General features: G+C 43.4%; 1 protein-coding gene across 2 annotated transcripts; it reads right to left on the bottom strand.

The window, feature by feature from the left end:
- Positions 1–1,621: 1,621 nt before the first annotated feature.
- On the bottom strand, positions 1,622–20,506 carry LOC109755882 (polypyrimidine tract-binding protein homolog 1). 2 transcript variants are annotated; one of them, XM_020314759.4, is made up of 10 exons: positions 20,181–20,506; positions 18,918–19,127; positions 18,118–18,180; positions 17,966–18,039; positions 17,767–17,862; positions 4,026–4,083; positions 3,808–3,912; positions 3,631–3,712; positions 2,492–2,557; positions 1,622–2,271 (listed from the first exon to the last, which is right to left on the bottom strand). In XM_020314759.4, the coding sequence occupies exons 1-10, from the start codon at positions 20,373–20,375 to the stop codon at positions 2,264–2,266; spliced, it is 957 nt and encodes a 318-aa protein (XP_020170348.1). In that variant the 5' UTR covers positions 20,376–20,506; the 3' UTR covers positions 1,622–2,263. The 2 variants fall into 2 exon arrangements, with proteins under 2 accessions (XP_020170348.1, XP_020170346.1); XM_020314757.4 differs by having other exon boundaries at positions 2,445–2,557.
- Positions 20,507–21,251: the final 745 nt, after the last annotated feature.

Genomic DNA, 21,251 nt, shown 5'->3' on the forward strand with positions numbered 1-21,251 from the left:
AGAGTCTTCTCTGTGGAACGCGAGGACACCTTCCATGCACTCTGCAGGTGTCCAAGAGCGCGAGCTCTCTGGAAAGCAATGGCGGAAGACTGGTGCATCCCGGACGTGGATCTATTGCAGAACACTGGTCCAGAATGGCTCCTTCACCTACTGAACAAGTGCGAGGAGCACGTCCGGCTTCCCATGCTCATGACAATGTGGAGGTGCTGGCACGTCAGAAACGAAATCACGCACCACAAGCCGGCTCCCCCAATTGAAGTATCCAAGAGATTTTTATCAAGCTACATCGACACTATCTTGTGCCTCCAGCAACATCCCAAGGCCGACATGTCAAAGGGCAAGATGGTAGTCTCCAAGTTTCAGCAACACCAGGAGAAGCTCAGACCAGCAAGGGCGGCCAGTACCAGACCTCCAGAGCGATGGCACAAGCCTCCACCAGGCTGGACTAAGTTAAACGTTGATGGTGCATATATTCAGGCGGATGGAACAGGTGGCTCGGGCATGATCTTGCGCGACGAACATGGCGTCGTCATTTTTGCTTCTTGCAGATTCTTGAGGACGTGTTCAAGTGCACTGGAGGCGGAGATCGAAGCTATACGTGAAGGGATTGCATTGACTCTGGAGTGGTGTACGCTACCTTTCATACTTAAATCTGACTGCTCCACGGCGATTGATATGATCAAAAGTTCATATATGAACAGATCTCCAGCGGCGATGACAGTGGGTGTAATAAAAAACTTGTTAGTGGAGGGAGGTAGAGAGCATGTGTTAATGCATGTGAGTAGAAACCAAAATAATGTCAGCCATGTTCTTGGGTAGATGGGTCACGCTGGCCCTAGGACTGCCGTATGGCTGAGGCAGGGGCCTGACGAGATAGTTGAACTCGTGGCAAAGGACTGTATTGTTCCTAATTGATTGATTGAAAATTTTTACCCCGCAAAAAAAAAGAATCAGCACATAAAGCATAATTATAATTAGGTAAAAGCATACTCCAGTGTTGTAGTAAATTCCTTGTGCTAACTCTATCATGTAGTAGGAGCCAGAAGATCTTGTGTCTGAGTCTGCTGGCAGCTTTCCATAGATGTTTAAATATGATGTGAGCTTCAGTCTTTCCACAAAACTATTCTGTACTCATGCTTAGTTTAGCATTACTATATATATAACATTCTATACTCATGCTTAGTTTAGCATTGCTATATATATAACGCTAAATAAGAGTTTTGTTTAGTGTGAACTAGGGTCTACACGAAGAAACTTCTCAAGCAGAGATTCTGTCATTAGTGTAGCTGGTTTCTACAGTCGAAGCCCAAGCAGGAGTAACTGCCATCGTAAGAGAATCTCTTCTGCCCAAAGCATCTGCAACTTTGTTTTCTTTTTTTTATTCAATCTTGTAATTGAATTAAAGCAAATTTATATATATAACGCTGGATAAGAGTTCTGTTTGGTGTGAACTAGGGTCTACACGAAGAAACTTCACACGTAGAATGGTCGGCCAAGTTTTATTTTCCAAAACTGCAGAATATTTAAATTCATTTAGCATGCGACCTTTATATTTTCGCTGGCAAGCCCGATAAAGCAAGACCATTTTTGCATTTGAGCAGCTTTCCATCAGTGCCTCGCATTGACCCAAAAAATGATGGATGAGAATTTATTGACTGTTATTTCATTGTAGGACAGAGATGGTAAACAAAATGGGGTAGCGGTATTGTAGAGTTGCAAAACTCCATAAACTAATCAGAAATGGCGGCGAAGGTACACACACACTTAATGGTGGTAATACGGAGGTGGTTGGCCAGTTCCAGGGGCACCACTTGCCGGTCTCTGCTGATTTCCATGATGAGCAGGTGGCATCTGGTGTGAAGGATGCATCTCATTTCCATGATGAGCAGGTGGCATCTGGTGTGAAGGATGCATCTCATTTCCATGATGAGCAGGTGGCATCTGGTGTGAAGGATGCATCTCATGAGGCGGCGGTGGCGGAGGGGCGGAGAAGCCCCCTGATGTCGCCGTGTACTGCTGTGGTGGAGCTGAGTACATATGGCCTGGATACTGGCCTGGAGCTGGTGGGTACCCTGAGTTGCCGGGATTCCAATTCGGCACTTGTCCGTTGGCGTTCTGGTTTTGAGCAGCGACACCTGGTGGTCCGTATGGTCCAGCTGCTTGAGAATTACCTTGCCATCCTGCAGTTGTAGGAGGTACACCGGCTGGCTGTGGTGCTGCTTGGTGTGCTCCTTCTGGGATTGTGTAATCCTTGCTCTTGTCACTATGAGCCTGAATGACAGAGAGAGACAGAGAGTGATGTTTTCATATGGCAAGGCAAATCAAAGTGAGTTTGCGTTACAAGTGACGAGGCAAACCAAAGTGGGTTCTACAAATGAAGCAAATCATATCCTCCAAATCGTTTCCATGTCCAAAACACACGAAACAAAATGAACCCATTATACCTTTACATTGAGATCAGTATGACGAGAGTATGACAGGTGAATCTTACAGTAGCCACCATCGTAGATGCAATGCCCTTCCAATGCTTCCTTCGCAATTGTAGCAGTACTTGCATCTGAATGGTAAAGTGACCAAGAATCAGGTAACTAGATACCCCGCACTTGCTGTGAGAATTGGTTGATGAAAATCTGGGTTGGTAACATGAGAACCAAAATTAAAAATACATGACTTATTATATTTGATTATGTATAGTTGTAACAATATTTATTGAATAAATAGAATAATAAAATGGAAAACATTTTCCCATGCATGGTTGAATGTTGTGGTGGGCCTTATCCAATTCATAGTTGTATGGTTAGGTGGCATGCTTGCATGGTATGGTTAGTTGGCCGTCCTGATACGCGCGGAGGGGGGGGGGGCACTGCTATCCCGCAGTATCCCATCTTTTTCAAATTAAAAAAGAAAGAAAATTATATAAAGGACATGGTGGGGACTCGGGAGCAAGCCACCAGCGACCACGCAACTCTCCTCCCGACGGCAACCACGTTAGAGCAGGTAACCTCGATGGTCGCTAGCAAGGAAGAACATCCCGAAGGAGTAAGATGGCAATGTGGCCGGCGACAAGGAAGAAGCTCCGGGCAGGGAGAAAGATGGGGACTGCAGCTGCCAGCAAGGAAGAAAATTTGGGTGGATTTAAAGATGGTGATGGAAGCTGCAGATGAGCAAGAAGGTATATGCGGCGGCATGGTCGTTTCTTCTCCTCTCTGCAGGCGGCTGGAGAAAAGGAATACAAGAATGGGAAATTGGAAACGGCTGGAGAGCTACTAGTCTAGGGTTTTCTGGAATCAGGCCTTACATGGGCTCTGAATGGACCACTCAAAGTCTTCCATAAAAAGAATAGAGAAAACATATATTCAGTGCTAACTAAAAAAATCTCATCTAAAATTATCACTAAATCTTTATTGCATGATGTTTATCCGTATCCCATGTCCACATAGTCGTATCCCCGTGTACGTATCTGTGTAGCAAGGAGCATGAAAAGAATGGTGGCCAATCTCTACCGCCAATATACACCATCACTTGACATAACATAATTCAGAACAAATTAAATTACTGAATAAAAATCAAAAGGCTAAAGGATGTTGCCGACTATTTAATGCCAAAAATGATATATTCTCTGGCCCATACCAGGGTACTGAATTAGAGCTTGTGTTCCACCATTCTTCTCAAAAATAGCAATTTTCTGGACTGTACCGAATGCAGAGAACACCTGAAATTTAATTAATCGTAACCAGCACACAATAAGCAAAGCAGAATCAAAGTCTTGAAGCCTATTTGAATAAGTATTTTCCCAATTTTACTTACAGTATGGAGAACATCCACTGATACAGCATACTGCATATTCTCAATTGATGCAAGAAGAACATTACCCTCAGCCTCCACCCTCCTTCCATCAGCACCAACAGCAGGCTGCCAAGTCATATCAAAGGGAAATCCATGCAAAAACAGCAGAGTTAGATAAAATGGTGAAACAGATGAAACTAAATTGTTAGAATGTTTCTGATCCCTAGCAGAAGAAATACCTGCAATGTACTATCTATAGCAGAGGAGTTGACTGGAAGGTAAGGGTTAGTGTAATCCCTGGAAAATAAAAACAAAAGGGAACATTTAACAGCGGCGGACTGGAAAAAAAAGGTAACCTGATTGATAGAAAAAGAACTACTCCTAACAAGGGTAAGGAGCAGGGATGAAAAACGCTAGTCCAGTGACAGGTGTAGACTTGTAGCAGTATCCTCATACAATAGGTTCAAACATATACTCCCTCTGTAAAGAAATATAAGAGCGTTTAGATGACTACTTTAGTGATCTAAACGCTCTTATATTTCTTTACGGAGGGAGTACAACATAAGTTCCAAGCAAATAGCCCCGGCAACCATAAAAACTGAAAGCCAAATGTTATTATAATGTAAGCCACACAATCTAGTTATCCATGGAATGTGAATCGCACCCACAAAAAGTATGGTGGCTGGGCTCCAGGGAGCTCGGTGTTTTTATTCCAGCAAAAATACATTTTCTACATATTTAAAAAAATCTGAAAAAAATATTCACATAAAAAAACATATATGTGTAGTATAAACGTACGAAATTTCATCTCTACTCCTAAAGGGGGAGTTGGTAGCCTGGTACACCGTGTTTTTTTCGTCCGGTTTTTTTCATCCCACCTGCCACCACCCCCTCCCACTGGTTTTTATCTCTTTACAAAAGATTACAGAAGGAAAAAAAACATCTGCCATTCCTCTCCCGGACGAGATCATTTCTCTAGGATTATATACGTCGACGCTGTCGCGCCACCGTCGATTCCAAGGGACGCCGTCGTTCATCACCAGGACGCGGCCGTTGCAGATCCCGAGGACGTCGCCGCCGCCATCGCCGTGGATCCCCACACGCTGCCGACACCATGGATCCCCACGGACAATGCATAAGGCGGCGAACAGTGCAGGACGTCATCACTGGAGAAGACCGTTCCAGCCTCTAAGGTATTTCTCTGTTTGAGTTTGCTCTGTTAGAGGTACGTAGTTTGTGACATCAACAGCCAAATCACGTTTCGTCCATTCTCCCGGAACCTCACCATGCCATCTCCCAATCAATCCAACACCCTGCTCGGCGCCGCTGCTACTTGCTCCTTTGGTGGCTGCCTCCCATCCCTGGTCTCCCTTCCCCTTGCAGCTAGAGTCCTCAGGTGCCTCACCGGCGCCCCACCGGCGCCCCATCACAACCCTCCCAACCGACGCATCCCCCCGAGCCCTTGCACCACCTCCTTCCCCAGCGCCCACATCGCTGCCCCTCCTCACCACATCGCGGCCGTGAATGCCCTCAAGAAGCTGGCCTGGAGGACTGCTCCAAGGGGGTCATCTGCTTCAACACACTGAACTCGCCGTGCTTGCTGCTGCCGTGCGACCAGGCGCCCAAGATTTTCGACATTGACGGACACTTCACTAGGCAGGCAGCGCCGACGACCTGCCCAGGTGTCGCGTCCTATGCAAGCCCAACGTCGCCGCCATGGAGGCGGCCCTCAGGATCGCCAACATCAACCCTTACAAGGCGGTAAGTCTTGACGGTTTCAATTACCAGAAGTTGCAACATTCGTATACTTACTTTCCAGCATTTCAGTTTTGTGTCTGACCATCAACTAACAAAAATTCGCTTACTTACCGCAGATTTTTTTCGACGACAGCGTCCACAACATTCAGGTAGGCAAGCGATTGGCCTCCACACAGTGCTGGTAAGTCATCGCTTGACATGTAAACCCTTCACACAGTAATGGATGCAACAGGTGTTGCCATTGCGATATTCATTAGCTTAAAATCCTAGCCTGAGAAAGCTAACTTAGCACAACGATTATGAATTATGTTCCTTACTCTGTTACAATTCAAAGGGAAGAATGTGTTGATTAAGATCCCTCACTGCCTTTTACATCTTTCATTTGTGAAGAATTTTGTCTTCTTGCTTTCTTTCGATTTAGGTGGGAATCTGCTCAGCGAACAGATCTTCCTTTTGGTGACTGCAGACAAGGAGGTAGAACAAACAATATGCAGGCAAGTATGTTTTCTACACTGGACCTCCTATTTTGTGTTTGACTAAATTTGCAAAACATCGTCGGTCAACTTATACTTTCTTTTTCTTGGTGATTTCCTTGCTCGGTTAAACTGATTGCGCATACGAGAATAATTGCATGTATTTCTTAGTTTTTTCCGGTTTAGTACAATATTTCAGTTGTGCATATTGTTCTTCACTATATTAGTGACAGTGTGTGACTACCTCTCTCGAAGTAATCTTAATTTACAGACATATAATTCGATGCATAGGTTCACTTGGACTCTAGCCTAATTAACATATATATAATCGTATTAGGTGACCCTTAGATTTGAGACAATATACAAGATGTTCTGTGTAAAGTAGATGTCATGTACTTTCTGTTAAGCAAAGTAGATGTTTATTAATACCCTCCCAATAGTAGCTTTGTTCACTTGCAGGTTTTTTACTTGAGTTTTGTCATTGCACATAATGATAGAAATAGTGGGTTCTCGGTAAGAAAAGAAGGTAGGGACAGAGGGTAGATGAAATAGTGGCACAGAAATGCCAATTATCATTGTTTTCTTTCAGTAGGATTGCTTTCGAGGTAATATATGAGACCACGAAGTGCCGTCTCAAATGAATTTGCATAGTTATGGATCTTGTATGCATAATCTACTCAGGAATAAGTGAATGAGATTACAAGGATGAATTATTTTTGTACAGACTTGTTCATGTGAAAGTACCTTTCACTACGAAAATGCATGTCCACTATTATGTGCATCTTTTTACTTTTCTTGTACGGGTATATGTTAAGGTGACTACTTTTGGACAACGAAAACGATTAAGCTTTTTAGATCTTTTGATTGATGTTAAAATCCATATTTCTGAAGATTTTGTAGTAGCTTGCATCTGAGTTCTGCATGAAAGAGCATAACAAGCCATTCTTTGATACGTGCGAAAGCCATTCTTTGATACGTGTGATGACATATTTGCCAATTATAGCAGGAAGGTAACCCAGTTCATTTAACTGAATACCTGAAAATATTTGGGTGGTTTCGGTAGAAAAATATGGACGAGGTTCAGGTAGAACTCTAGGAATTGAAAATATGATGTGTGCATGGGTATTGGTGTCTTCGGCCGAAATACTTTCTGTGGTGGGCAATGGGTATTACCTTGCCATACATTAATAAAACATGATGGCTCTACTTGTACAACATTGCATGAATACCACAGTAATCCAGTACACCATCTCTTCTAATTCTTTTTGTCTGAATGGAAATGAATTAATTCTATAAGCCGTCTACATTGCCAGGCAAATGTCGCCCTTGATCCACCTTAAAAAGATGATGCTCGCCTGCCATATTTGGTCCTGAATGGATGTATGACACTAAGCATCCACCTGATCTTTAGAGTGCGGAAAAATTGTAATGTCTTCGCTAACACTCTCTTGAGTTCTGCCGTACTTTATTTTAAGTATTCACCCACAAATAGTGTAGATGGCGGGGACTTGTTGGCAAATAATGGGGTGTTCTTCAAAACTATCCGAAATGGTTACCATTCTACTCAGATTTGGATCAGTTACATTGTTGTACTCCCTCCATAAAGAAATATAAGGGCGTTTAGATCACTACTTTTATTTGTTATACTGGGAGCAGAAGTCGTACATGCAAGTACTTGAAATATAAATAATGATAGAATATGCATCTTATGCATGTCAGATGATGATGAAGCTGTAGCTGATGGTTCCACCGAGGGAACTAACACGAGCAACTGATGCAGTTGCAACACAAGGTGGTGCTTACGGAAGCAGCATGGTGACGGCAGGATATCCAGCAGGCCAAGGTCGCTGTGAGAAGCATGAAATCACTATCTTGACTGGGACGATTGAGCCTCACCAATTCAATGAAAGTATTTCCCTCGGGTTATGTTGGCCAAATATAATGCATATGATCCATTAGACTGTAGGCTCGTTGCCCGTGACAGATGTCAAATATGAGGCATTGTCAAAGCACAAAATAGTGAATTCCACATGTACTTATGTGTATTTTCCCCTAAAATCATTTTGTGTGTATAGAGAAGTCGGTCACACAAGGAGGGGGGGAGAGGGAGAGGTAGAGAGAAACGAAGCGAGGGATGGTGAAGAAGAGTTTGTGTTGTTAAAAAGTCGACAAGGGAGGGGGGGGGGTGTTGTTGAAAAGTCGTCAAGGGGGCCAGGAAGGAGAAGAGTAGTGGTTAAAAAGTTGTCCGCATCATAAGTTATATAATAGACATGATTGATGTTTAATCACTAGAATATGCATGCCACCGTTGCAATGCACGAGCAATTAACTAATGAGGGTAGTCTTCTTTTTCTTTTCTTTTTTTTGCTCTTCTCCAACGGATATATAAATTTGAACCACAAATCAGGCATGTGCACGCGAGAGAGGGAAGAGGAGAGAAACATTGAAATTTTTCATTCTTTGGATGAACATTTCTATTCATAGCTTTCTTTTTACGTGGCAACGCATGTGCGTAGCACCGTCGTGGTAGAGCGTGGGATGAAAGGTGGGTCCAGTATAAAACCAGGAGGTACTGGCACTAAGATAGGAAGACGGTTGACGTCCTTGTCCCTTGCTGCTGGCCTGTCACGCACGGCGCCCGGCTCGTCCCCTTAATGGCCGTGGCGGATCGACACGAACAGGGCCGGGGGGTTTGGGGGGGGGGGGGGGGGGGGGGGGAGGGAGGGTGGAGAGCGGGGTGGTTGGCAGGAGACTCCTTGACGGTCCGTGAGCAAGAACGGTGTGAAGAAGAAAAGGTGTCATGGCGAAGGTGAGGTGGGCGTCAAAGGGCATAGCCATGCCCGGCGCAACAGGCTGATCCTTCATTCTCTGTAGCCACAATACAACTATTTGGCACTGTTCTGACTGTAGCAAAGCTATTGGCCTGGGGCGTGGCTTCAGCCTGGCTATGACACTGGTGGGCGTCATCCGGTTTTAAACGAGAATTATCCAGCGAGAAATGTCCCGCTATGGCGAAAACCTAGCGGGAAGGGGAGGATCCGGCGGGAAAATGGAAAGGTGTATCATGGGGCAGATAGCCCGTAGCAACGCATGGACGTTCTACTAGTAAACATATATGTTCATATGTGATGTACACAAACAAGACAAATACATAGATTAAAATGGGCTTTTCCTTTTGTTATATATTTGGGCCAGATTTTTGTCTTTTTTGTGTAGCATGCAAACAAACGTAATGTTTAACGAAACTTTACACATACTTAGAGAACATCTTTCACTAATCTCTCCCTAATAATAAACCACGGATTGACTTTGTCGGGTTCACCGTCACAATACGCTTTCTTCTCATGTCGTGATACGCTTTTACAATTCGTGTAGACAAAATCAAAATCCAAGGTGGTACTATTCCCCGAGAGCTCTAACAGTCGAGCTTTGGATGAAACCTCGTGTACGTAATCGGGCCGGCCCAGTCGAGCTTTGGCTGAAACCTCGCGTATGTAATCGGGCCGGCCCATAACCAGGAAACAAGAACGTAAAAATAGCACAAAAACAAAACCACACATGATGGGTTCGATCTCGCGACCTCACGCTAGGTAGCAGGGACGCCAACCACATGAGCTAGCTGTTGATTATGCTCAAATTGCAGCGCCCCAGTTAAAAGTAGTTTAGCGATAGGTCTATTTATTTTTCTTAAATATTTTCAACAATTCTTGGAAACAAGTGTGGACGATTTTCCTTAAAATATTTGAATATGAATACGTTTTTAAAATCGTCAATAAATATCGAAAATTCGAACAAAATTTCAAAACCTGAACAAATTTTGCAATTCCAAACGTTTATTTATTTTTGATATACGTTGTATTTTTAGAAGAATATACATTGAACTTTTTTTTACATAAATTTAACAATTTTACATACAAATTGAACATTTTTCTCCCGTTGCAACACATGGGTCTGTCGGGTTCACCGTCACAATACGCTTCTTCCCGTGATTTTACGCTTTCAGTTTGAATTTAAAATATATTCGAGGTGGTACTAAATTTTATAATTTCCGTCCGTCTTGACTTGTCCGTACGTCAGCTTTCATCTCGCGTCCTCAAATATTAGATTCAACCTAGGCAGCCCATTATTCTGGTCCATGACCCATTATTCTGGTCCACCTAGCCCAACAAACAAATAGAAATCAGAGAGCTAAGACGAGGGCGGACTCTCGATCAGTTTGGAGTTTTCCCTTGACCCTCCCATAAATATGGGCTCAAGATTCAGGAAAGAGAGAAGGGGAGGAGGTGGATCCCCTGGAGGCGGAAGGAGCCGGTTGACGGCCGATCTGACGGGGCACTTCATCTCGACCATGAGACCGCGGTAGTGTACGGTCGCACACATCAGCCATCTCATCAAGCGAGGACGCGGGGGCGCTGCCATCGCTGCTTTTGAGAACCCACCGGTCCAGCGGACAGCCATGGTCGATTGGAGCTGCTAAGACAGCGGCGGCGCAGGCGCGCAACCCCACTTTGAGGTGTGGTGGCTCGTGTCAAGGAGCCAACCATGATTTAGAAGGAACGATTTGATTATCTTCTCATGTACGTGAATAATACAGTCTGATCAGCACACAATTGAGACTTTGATATCGATCAAACGCCATTGGCCGAAGTTGCTCGTTCAGCTGGTTCGTCAATTGGTCCTTCTGACCGCCAACAATACGGCCATATGGGAACTAGAAAACCAATGCATACAACCACGAGATCATGATCCAGAAAAACCTGATCCACCACTGATCCGCTGCTCTGGCTACCGTTCGTCGTCGAGCGCCTGCACCGTTCCCGCGCCGCCCTCTGCCCATACTGTACTCACAAATCACCATGTCGTCTTCCTTGACTGGAAACTCCAGGAAAGATGGCTTTATCACATTGAAGCACCGCGGCCGCCGCCGCTATAACCAATGCCACAAGTAATATCTGGGTGATCAGGGCACCGGATGACGATTAGCTGGATGCATGCTTATCAACTGAGGGCAAGCAGCTAGATGCATGTACGGATGATTACTGCAGGCGGACCGAGATAAAAGTACTAACAACTTCGAGCACGTCACGTCCTCAGGTGTGTTCCTATGCATATGTCATTATGTGCATGAAGCAAATAGCTAGATGCAGTATTGACATTAACTAAACTGAATTAGACTTCAAGATACTTTTTATTTTCTATTAGTGCCACATCTGTCACAATTTATATCCACAATTACTCACGCTTGTCGTCGTCTCCATAAAAAACTCAAGGTCTATCCGAAGTAAATATATTTGTCGCTGCATTACTTAGAGCCAATAATATATGTACATGTGTTTTTCAACTATTTAGAGATCTAGATAGAGATACTATGTGATAGTATATCATTATTGCTAAAAGGTTTGCTTCCACTGAGCATGTATGAGTATGCGCAGATAATTTCACACTTTGAAGGAAGTTTGTTTAGTTTTCAGACCTAAGTTAAGTTTATTTCGATCCAAATCCAACAATAAAATTTGGATAATTTCTCAATGTTATCTACAATGAGTGGCATGTATTTATACCATGACTAATCAGCTTGATCAATAATGTATTTTTGTATTTTTGCAGTTCCTTTTTTTTGCGAAAGAAGGAACTTTCATTAATCAAACGAGATGATTACATTTAGACTTAACTATGCTACTATCTCTTCGGGGAAGTTTCAAAGCCAACACACGGTTCGCTATTGTGCCCGTCCTATACAAGCAAGGGTGTGGCTAGCAGCATTAGCATGTCGAGTGATCTTAAGTAGACTAATGTTCCTCCTGCATATGTATTTTTGTGGTTCGTATATGGTGAAAATTTTATATGTCAACTTTCACATACACATATCTGAGTAATACCACCTCCGATCCATAATAAGTATCGTAGTCTTGAACTAAACCCAGTTTAAAACTGCGACACTTACTTTATTTTAGATAGGAGGGGGTATCATTTTTATTTGTTTTTCAAGGATGAGTGTTGCATCTCAATAGTAGCATGGCTGCCGAATGCCCGGCAATTTTACACCAAACGAAAGATAAGTCGAGGCAGAAGCCGACTGATTGGGTGCTATAGTTCACCACGGGAGGTAAACAGTCAAATACCATATGAATTGTCAAATTCATTTTGTACCCGTTGCAACGCACGGGCTTTTTTGTTAGTCTCTCCCTAATAATAAAGCATGGATTGACTTTGTCGGGTTCACCGTCACAATACGCTTCTCCTCGTAAGTTTACGCTTTCACTTTGTATTTCGTAAGAAGGAAGTTGCAAACCAAAACTGTTGGGTTTTTTTTTAGATTCTGAACTTCAGGGGTGGGGGTGTCTTTAGCCATGCTTATTGGATAAGGTTAGGACCATGGGCTATTTTTTAAAACTCCCGCTGCAACGCACGGGCATGTTTTCTATGCTATAAAAAACACTAACCTGCTTAACCTTATTATCGATGTTTATTAAAATTGGATATATAAAATGGTGCATAATGGAACATGAAGCCAGTTGTGCCCCTTTTTCGCCCGGTGCAACGCACGGGCATTTGTGCTAGTAATAATAAAGCACGGATTGACTCTGTCAGGTTCACCGTCGCGGTATTTTTGTTAGAAAGTCCCTCTAATTTTGTCTATTCAACCCGCGGTCCACCAGGTAAAAGAAGATTGGCTAGAGACCTAGGGTAATCCACCCCGATTTTCCTTCTGCGCCGCCACGCGCGAGAGACACACACTCCCGACCACCGGATTCCGCGCCACCCGACGGAGATCGTCCGCCACCGACGAGGGCCACGCCGACGATCTCCCTCAGCACACCTGACTCCTCTTTCCTCTCCGCCCCCTGTTCAGCAGCGACCGCCCCGAGCTCGCCCAGATCCATGGCCCTCTCCTGCCGCCCAGCTCTGGTACGTCACTGCTCGCCCGTGGTGCGAGCGCCGCCCAACCCCCCCCCCCCCCGGCCACGTCGCCAGCGCCTTCTGATACAGCCCCACGCACAACCGCCTGCACGTCATGGGCAGCGACCATGGAGGCCGTACCTCCGGTCGCTCGCTCGCCAGCCAGTCTCTCTGCCAACATCTCATCCACCTAGATCAGGGATGTGTGTATGTGTTTAACTTTTGCTCACTCTTTTGTTTTTGAAGAAGTGAGTTTCTCTTGCTGGTGCGTTTCAGTGAAAAGGAATTTGGTTCTGAAGCTTACGATCTGAAAAACACAGGGGAATTATTTTGCTCTATGTTGTGTTGCGGTCCTGCCCAACAAGTGTTTATTTTTGTTCCTAAAAGGAAGTGTGCGTCGAGCTTAGTCAGTTTCAACATTATTTATCCCGTGAAGAATGCATAGTGTATTTCTTTCTTTCCTGCTACGTCTCAGAGGAAGAAGAAAATCTCTGAATTATGTGTCTGAGCTATGAGGGACGCCTTTTATATCATTTAGTCTCTTACAGGACATCTTTAGTAGCTTAGCTTCTTGAAGATATATAATATATTAAAAATAGGTAACTAGCTTCATTTCGTGTAGGACATTCAAGAGTGAGTTGTTTTCTGGGCTGGAAGGGAATGAAACAATTCCAGTGAGATACTTATGTAATTCATTTCACCGCTCTTCTTTTACTCAGGTTCTTATTGATGTCTTCTTTGCATGAGCTTCTGAACATACATCTGAAGCTTCTAAGAAGCGAATTCCATGCTCCACTACTGACTTGCTTTCTGGTGTTTTGGTGGGAGAAAAATTTCAGAAGCAAAGTTGTGCGATAGGAAACCTGCGGATCTCATTTAACTTATGTTCTTGTGAACTATCCTAATATCCTTCTGATGCTTCCTATTATGTTTACACATACTACTCCATGGCAACCTGAAGATATACTACGCCAAGGAGCTAAAAAAGACTCTTGTTTTATGAGTTCTTAGGCTCTGCTCTGATTTGTGCGGGCAAAGTTGAAGAATGGTCGCATGAGCCGAGTCAGAGCAAGGAACAGAGGTGGTCTTCAGTGAACTGAGGTAGCATTTGACATGTATTATGTGTGTGTGTACACGCACATTTAGATGGAATGTGCTTATGTTCTAGGGCAACATTGTTTGTGCTTTATTTGATATCAGTGAAATCATTGGCAGGTTTGTACGCTTCTTTCATTAGGTTTAAGCCATATTTACTTAACTTTTTCTAGAGCTATAGCCCTGACAATGAATTCTAGAAGCTATGGAGTGAAAGTTAATAATAAGGTATTTTTTCCTTTAAATTGATTCAGAACTTTAATTATGCTATGGGACTCCAAGCACAAAATATAAAACAACTACGAATCTGTTCTCACCAAATTAGCCAAGCTATTTTTTGAGTTGTGCACATCAGAATCTGCAATCCACTACAATGTACAGTCTACTTAGTTCAACGATACTTTCCAATCTGCACTAGAAGCTCAAAAAAAAAATCAACAAGCAAACTTGAGTAATGACATAATATTTGTATTCAGATTGCAAATAATATTTATAATATTTATCTTATAATAAATGAATGGTTTTAGCTGCTGCAAAATTCAGTAGTTGACACATATTGATGGCACCACAAATACTTCTCCTATTGCAGGCTTGACTTGAGACACCACTACTGAAGGTATTTAACTGGTTTGTGCCTCTTGATAGCTTTGTAGCTCTATGAATTGTTTTCCAAATAAACATATGAATTTCCTGGGAAAATCAGTGAACTCCATGGTTTGTTTGTCATTGCAGCCTCTCGCTTCCTACAGAGGTGGCCGATTTGAAGGAAAATAGCTGAGCACTGAGTTGATGGTGTTTGCTATATATTGTGTTATTCTGCAGTTCAAGGAGCTCAAGATAATCTGCTTGAAGATCCAGATGTGGGTCTCCACACCACGCATGTCCTTGGAGTATCAACAGTGGCAAAGTGACATCACAATGATCTAAAATATGTTGTGTCCGCCTATGATATGATACTGATAGTGAAGGTAAATAGTTGGTCTTCTCAGCTTTCATTATCTCCTTTCACAGTATAATTTCCCTCAACTATTGTCGGATGCAGCTCATGTGATAACTTCTTACTTTTTTTGCGAGAGAGAAACTTCTTACGGAATTACGTGTTGTTATTCGCACTCTGGCACCTAGAGACCTACTCACGCACATTGGGTTCACGATGATCTTGGAGAAACACTTTAGATGGATGACAAGCAGATGTAGTTACAAGATGGTGGAGAAATAAGCTATTGGGTGTTGGTACTTGCCTTTTTTATTTGTGATAGAATGCTGGTACTTGCCTTTTTTATTTGTGATAGGATGTTGGTACCTGCCTTCGAGTGTGTTATTGTGGCGATACGTTCTTTTTCTTTATTAATTCCCAGAGGCAAAGATAGTTCAACTTTCTTTGATTCTATATATGATGAGTTTGTCCAGCAATCCTAAATCATGTAAGTATTTTATTTGCTTGCCACTGGTTCCATGTACAATTAGTGCACAATGAGCTTATATTGAAAGGGAAAGGAATTTGGGTATGTGAGGCTGTTTGAATGCACCTGTTTGTTTCTGTATAAACAGTGCATCCCTCTAAAGGCTCTCCAAGAGTTGATCTGCTTCGGAATCTAGCCGGCTCGATGGCGCCGGGCTCAAGACGTCAACATGCGTTTCAAAAAAATTACGTCAACATAAAGGAGAGGAGCAGGACGAGCAGGGCGTGTGCTGGATGAGCCCAGTGTCTTAGGATTGACCATGTTATAACGCTTTGTGATCAGGTGGACACGACAGCCACCGTCGGTTGGTAAGGAGGGCTAAGAAATACTCCCTCCGTCCCATAAATACGTATATGTTATATGGCTATATAAAACAATGAGAGACTAATCATTTGAAATGGCATGGAGCAGAGGCACCATCATGGAGCATGATGAGGTGTTGCAGTGAAGCTACAGAGCGCGTTGTTCCGCCGGTGAGCTCCCAAATTCACACATAGTGAATTCTAGATTATTGGAGCTATACAAGACAGTCATGTGACAACAGAGTAAACTGGAGCGGTATAAAGAGATGGAGCCAAAGCAAGAGTGGAGGAGAGTCATGTGGCGATGATACACAAGGTGAAAGTTCTGCATAAGGACTGACAGAGACGTGGGAAAATCACAAGGATGTTCCATTCAACACAAACATTTACACATTACAAAATTGATGTTTTGCACCGTAATTTGGTTTAGCATTTAGCAGTATGGAGAATATGAAACAATATGCGTGTGAACTCAAAGTTTTGTTTGAGCTCATACTAAATGAGAAAATGATTCAAATTTATGAGGTTGCGTGGCAAAGCTCGTGAAGCTCATGAAGCTAAGTGAGAAAATGCTTCATATTTTTGTTTGAGATTTCTTGGAGTTCTTTTATCTCTGCCACATATCTATGGTCTTGGACCATCAACAATGAATTTATTTAGAATTTGAATATATTTTTTTCTCCCGTTGCAACGCACGGGCATGTTTACTAGTGTATATCTATTTGTGGAGAAAAAATTGATATTTTATGAAACTTCTAAATATATTTTGATTTCAAAAAAAAAGGCTCCCTGGAGCCCGTACTATAAAACACCCGTCTCGTCTCACCCATCGTTATAAGACTATTTTCCCACAAGCAAATAAAGCCGAGGTCTTATTATTTCTATGTAAGGGTACATGACTAATATGATCTCCTTAAAAAAAGCAACTTGATGCCATTGGCCTAAAATGCTTAGAAGTAATTGTTTACAGCATTGAGCACATCCTATCCACCCACGCAATTTGATACCCCTCTGATTTTCCCAATTAGTATGTTCCCACAAGTAATGCTTAGTCATTAACAGTACGAATCTACTAATTTAGCAACACCACAAACCAGTGAATGATCACGACTTAGAGGAAATGACATATATAGATAGATCCTTTATCGGAAGATAAAGTATCACATGGAAATCTGTACTAAGTGGAAACATGGCAATCAACGTCAGATTCGGACCAGAGATGTGTGGTCCTGATGAATATCTTTCGCCCCAGCATCGTTTCATTATCTATACCAATATAAAAAGACCCAAAGGGGCAGATCCAACAAATCCCGGCCGCCAAATCAGGTCAATCCAACGACTCGGGCTGCTCCAATGTTGAGCGCTCAACACGTTTAGTGTGCAGTTAATATCATATCAAATATTAATGCCAATGCTAATCACATAATTAATACGCAAATAATATCCTACCTAATATTTACATGTAATTAATATATTACCTAATATTAACGTGCATTGCACGTACACATTTACTAGTGTTTGCAAAAGCCACCTTGATCTTCCGTTCTTTCTCTCTCCTAACACTCACCAGTCCCCAAATCTCTTCCAACCAACCCCAACATAGTGCCACTAAAACATGCACGAGCTTAGGTCAGACCTCGGATTCAATTCTTGCATGGCCCTGCAACATCCTCATGAAGAGTGCTGCCATTTCATGTGGGTGCTCCACAGCTCCCAAAATTGCGCAATAACATTGAAAGCCTAGCCCGTAATACAAAATGTGCGGTGGCACATTTCAGGGGCTCGGCTAGTAGAGGGGAGAAGCACGATGGGATTTGTGCGAAAAAACAACCGTGAAGGCAAGTGCACTTTACAAAAATGTGTGGAATAAACAGAGGGATGATCCAGCTCGCATATTTCAGATCGAATAGCTCATGTTCTGGTTTTCATCGGATACTTTATCTTGTCAGAAATAGCAATAACCAAAGGAAACCAAAAAATAAACTATACCTGCTGCGGTGTGATTGGAACTTGATGTTCAAATCCTTATGCGCAGAGAAAGAAATCCGCAAGTGGCAGGATACTACATGATCCGGAAGCAAGTATCTACATTGTATTCAAGTCTCATACAATTCAGTTTATAATGGGCACAAGACAGTATAAGCATTACCGACAATGAGTTATACAAGCTAAGATTAAGAGATATCACCTTGGGATGCTTCTTCCATCTAAGGCTTCTCTTGCTGCTGATGCAGTGGGTGCATCAGTATACTGGATCAGTGCCTGTTGGGAAATTTAAGATGGGGGTTTTGCCTTTTTGCAATGATCAAGTACTTGAAACAAAATGAAATATGGAATTACCTGAAAACCTGCAGCCTTCTCAAAAGTGGCTATTTTGTGAACAAATCCAAAAGCAGAGAAAACCTGAAACGCGATAGGAGATGAGGGTCATGTATAGGAGTAAAAAATAAGTCTAGGAGACCAATCTACCGTAAACAATGGTACATATAAACAATCGATAATTAAATGTTCCATTTGCCATGATAAATGATGCATAAACCATTTCTCCGAAACAAATTAACTCTTGTGTTCCACCAAAAAAATCAAGGGGGAAAGGTCTTAAAGAAACACACTCTACAGCCAAAGAGTGAGACTGAACTGTCAAACAACCAGCTGGAAATGATCCCTAACAAAATAATCTCAAAAGAAGCATCAAATAATATACTAATCTTCTAAAGGTTTGGGAATTTAACCTTTCGTCAATAACTTGGATAAACAATGAAGTGACCTACACTGGAGATAAGCGTGATGATGAAGGATGATTAGAAAATGGCATCCTCAAGATGAGAGTTCATAAAAATTTCAAATGCAACAGTTAGAAGACAGAGGAAGCAAACAAACATGGTATCTCTCCAAGTGCAGGTGGTGATAACGACATTTTCTCCAAGTTAACATGGGCCTGCTGATTCATGCAGAATGCGTTACTACGAGATGAACAGCTATGTAAAATCTTGGATTTACAAGGATCAGGTCAGGTAGACTCCCTTGGATGTCTTCAGCCAATGACAGGCATCAGGAGAACTTAAATTTATTGTTGCCTAATAAACCCAGGCATCAAAGTTTTTATTAAGACAGGGTAAATAAATAAATTTAGAACTCACCAAATGGATTACATCGATGGTGACGTCACTAGCTTGAACACCCTCTATGGTAACAAGCAAGACATTTCCAGCAGTCTCACCAGGGCTCTTATTGTTAATTATTTCTTGTCTATTTGAATACTGAATGTAAACAGTTTTGCCTCGAATTTGTGCTGGTTCTGAAGATGATGCAAAATAAGAAACCATTGAAATGGCTTGATTAACATCGGTCTGCAAACAAATAAATCTTCGCATAAGTGATCCTGGCATTATCAATTTTAACATATAAATCAGTTGTACAGAATTAACCAGACAAAAGCAAATGTACAAACCTTTTATTTCTAACTATAGAAAGTTTTCAAATTATGTATGCGGTTACAAGCTAACCAATGATATAAATCATTATGCTCCCTCCGTCCCGATACATCCGTATCTAGACAAATCTAAGACAAATAATTCGGGACAAAGGTAATACTTGAGAACCATTAATGCCCACAAAACTGCAATCTACTCCAGTAATTCTGCAATCCCCACTTACTAACACAACCAAATTGAACACATGCAGAGCATCCTATATCCGTAGCATAAAACCAAATGAATAGTGTCATATGGAATCTTACAACCACAAAAGATCTTAGCTGCACATGCTTGGATACAAGTTAGCTACAGATCAATTCAACATATTGATGCAATAAGCTTTCCATTATTACAGAACTGAAGTCCATTAGCTCAGAAAATCCAATCATTCAGCTCCGAACCATCCTACACCAGCGTTTGCACATATTCCACAGCCCCCAACCTTATCAATCCATACAAGGCAGAGATGCAGGAGCGGCAGATGGCCTCAGAAGGCCCCGCATAAAGTTTGTAGGGGATAAATCCCAACTGCTCTTCACAAATCCCACAGCGAACCGTTCTAAAATAAGTAGATACGGGAATAGTGTACAAGCCACTAAAGCTCTCATTATGACTGATCCATAAAACTGAAGAAACCATTACCCCACGTGTTGACAATTGATGTGCAGGCCAAATAAACCAACCAGGGCCAACCTACCAACAGTGCGTGAATATTAGGCATGAGGCCTTGCTACCCGTACAAGATCGCTAACAAATTCCACTATTGCGCGACTAGATCCAAGATTGACCTGCAACTACATGGATGATCGTGCAAAATAAACTCGAAGGAGTACCCGGAAACCAACGGCGATCCGGAATTTCCCACCGGATCGCGCGTATCGACGGGGGCAAGGGGGGCCGGTGTGAGGGGGTGGTAGGATGTCTTACAAACTCGACGAAGGCCTGGTTGCGGTTGGCGCCGACGCCGGATTTGGTGTTGACGATGCGGCCGAAGGGCTTGCAGAGCTCAACGAGCTCCTCCTCCGTGCACTCCCAGGGCAGGTTCCGCAGGTGCAGCACCTTCGACGGCGTCTGCGTGTACCGGAACTGCTGCCCAGCCCCACCCCCGCCGGACGACGACATCACAATAGGTCTTGCGCGTGAATGGCAAGGTTGAGGGTCCAAGAGGCGAAGCTAGGGTTCGGTCTGCCCGTGGGGACTTGCGTTTTTGTTTCCCAAACCCAACCCGAAAACTATACTTTTTTTCTACTACCCCTATAAGAAAAGAGAAAAAAGAAGGGGCAGATCCAAGCAATTATATTCGTCCGTCTACAATATCTAATGGCTCTTAATCCTTCCGTGGTTAACACAACAAGCCACGCAATTAAGCCACTAATCTGCCCACCCGTTCGAAAAAAACACCGCACGCACGAACCCCGCACCACGACCTTTCCCACGCCCGCACTTCCTCCTCCCAACGACCAGATCACGCCCGGGCCTCTGCCGCCTGCCCATCCTCGCCCTTCTCGGTCGCTCACCGCCCGTCGGTTCTCTTCTCCGCCGTCGCCTTGCCAGTCCTCTTCTCCGCCGCGAGCGTGAACAGCCCCCCGCTGGCCCTCTTGTTTGCCGTCGGTCCTCTTGTCTGCCGTCGCCCCGCCGGTCCTCTTCTCTGCCGCCGCGATCGTGAGTAGCCCCCTGCCGGCCCTCTCCTCCGCCTCCACTCCGCTTCTAACACGTCATTCGTCATTGGCTCCGATGCCATGCGCTGCTGTCGAAGCCCATCGCCAAGCGTCCTCTGGTGGTCCGACCCCCAAACTTGGCTCCCAGTGGCATCCCCGCTCGAGGTCATCCTCAACCTCATCCCCTCGATTGGATTCATGTGCTTGCTGCTGGTGATTCCAGGCTGACGTGTGTGTTTTTTGTGATATCTTGTTACACTTTTGGGGGCAAAGTTTCAGTTTCACGCGAATTGGGTGAACAAACTGAAATTCGGGAATACTACTATAACACTCATGATGC

This window comes from Aegilops tauschii, chromosome 4 (assembly GCF_002575655.3).
Source record: "Aegilops tauschii subsp. strangulata cultivar AL8/78 chromosome 4, Aet v6.0, whole genome shotgun sequence".
NCBI lineage: Eukaryota > Viridiplantae > Streptophyta > Magnoliopsida > Poales > Poaceae > Aegilops > Aegilops tauschii.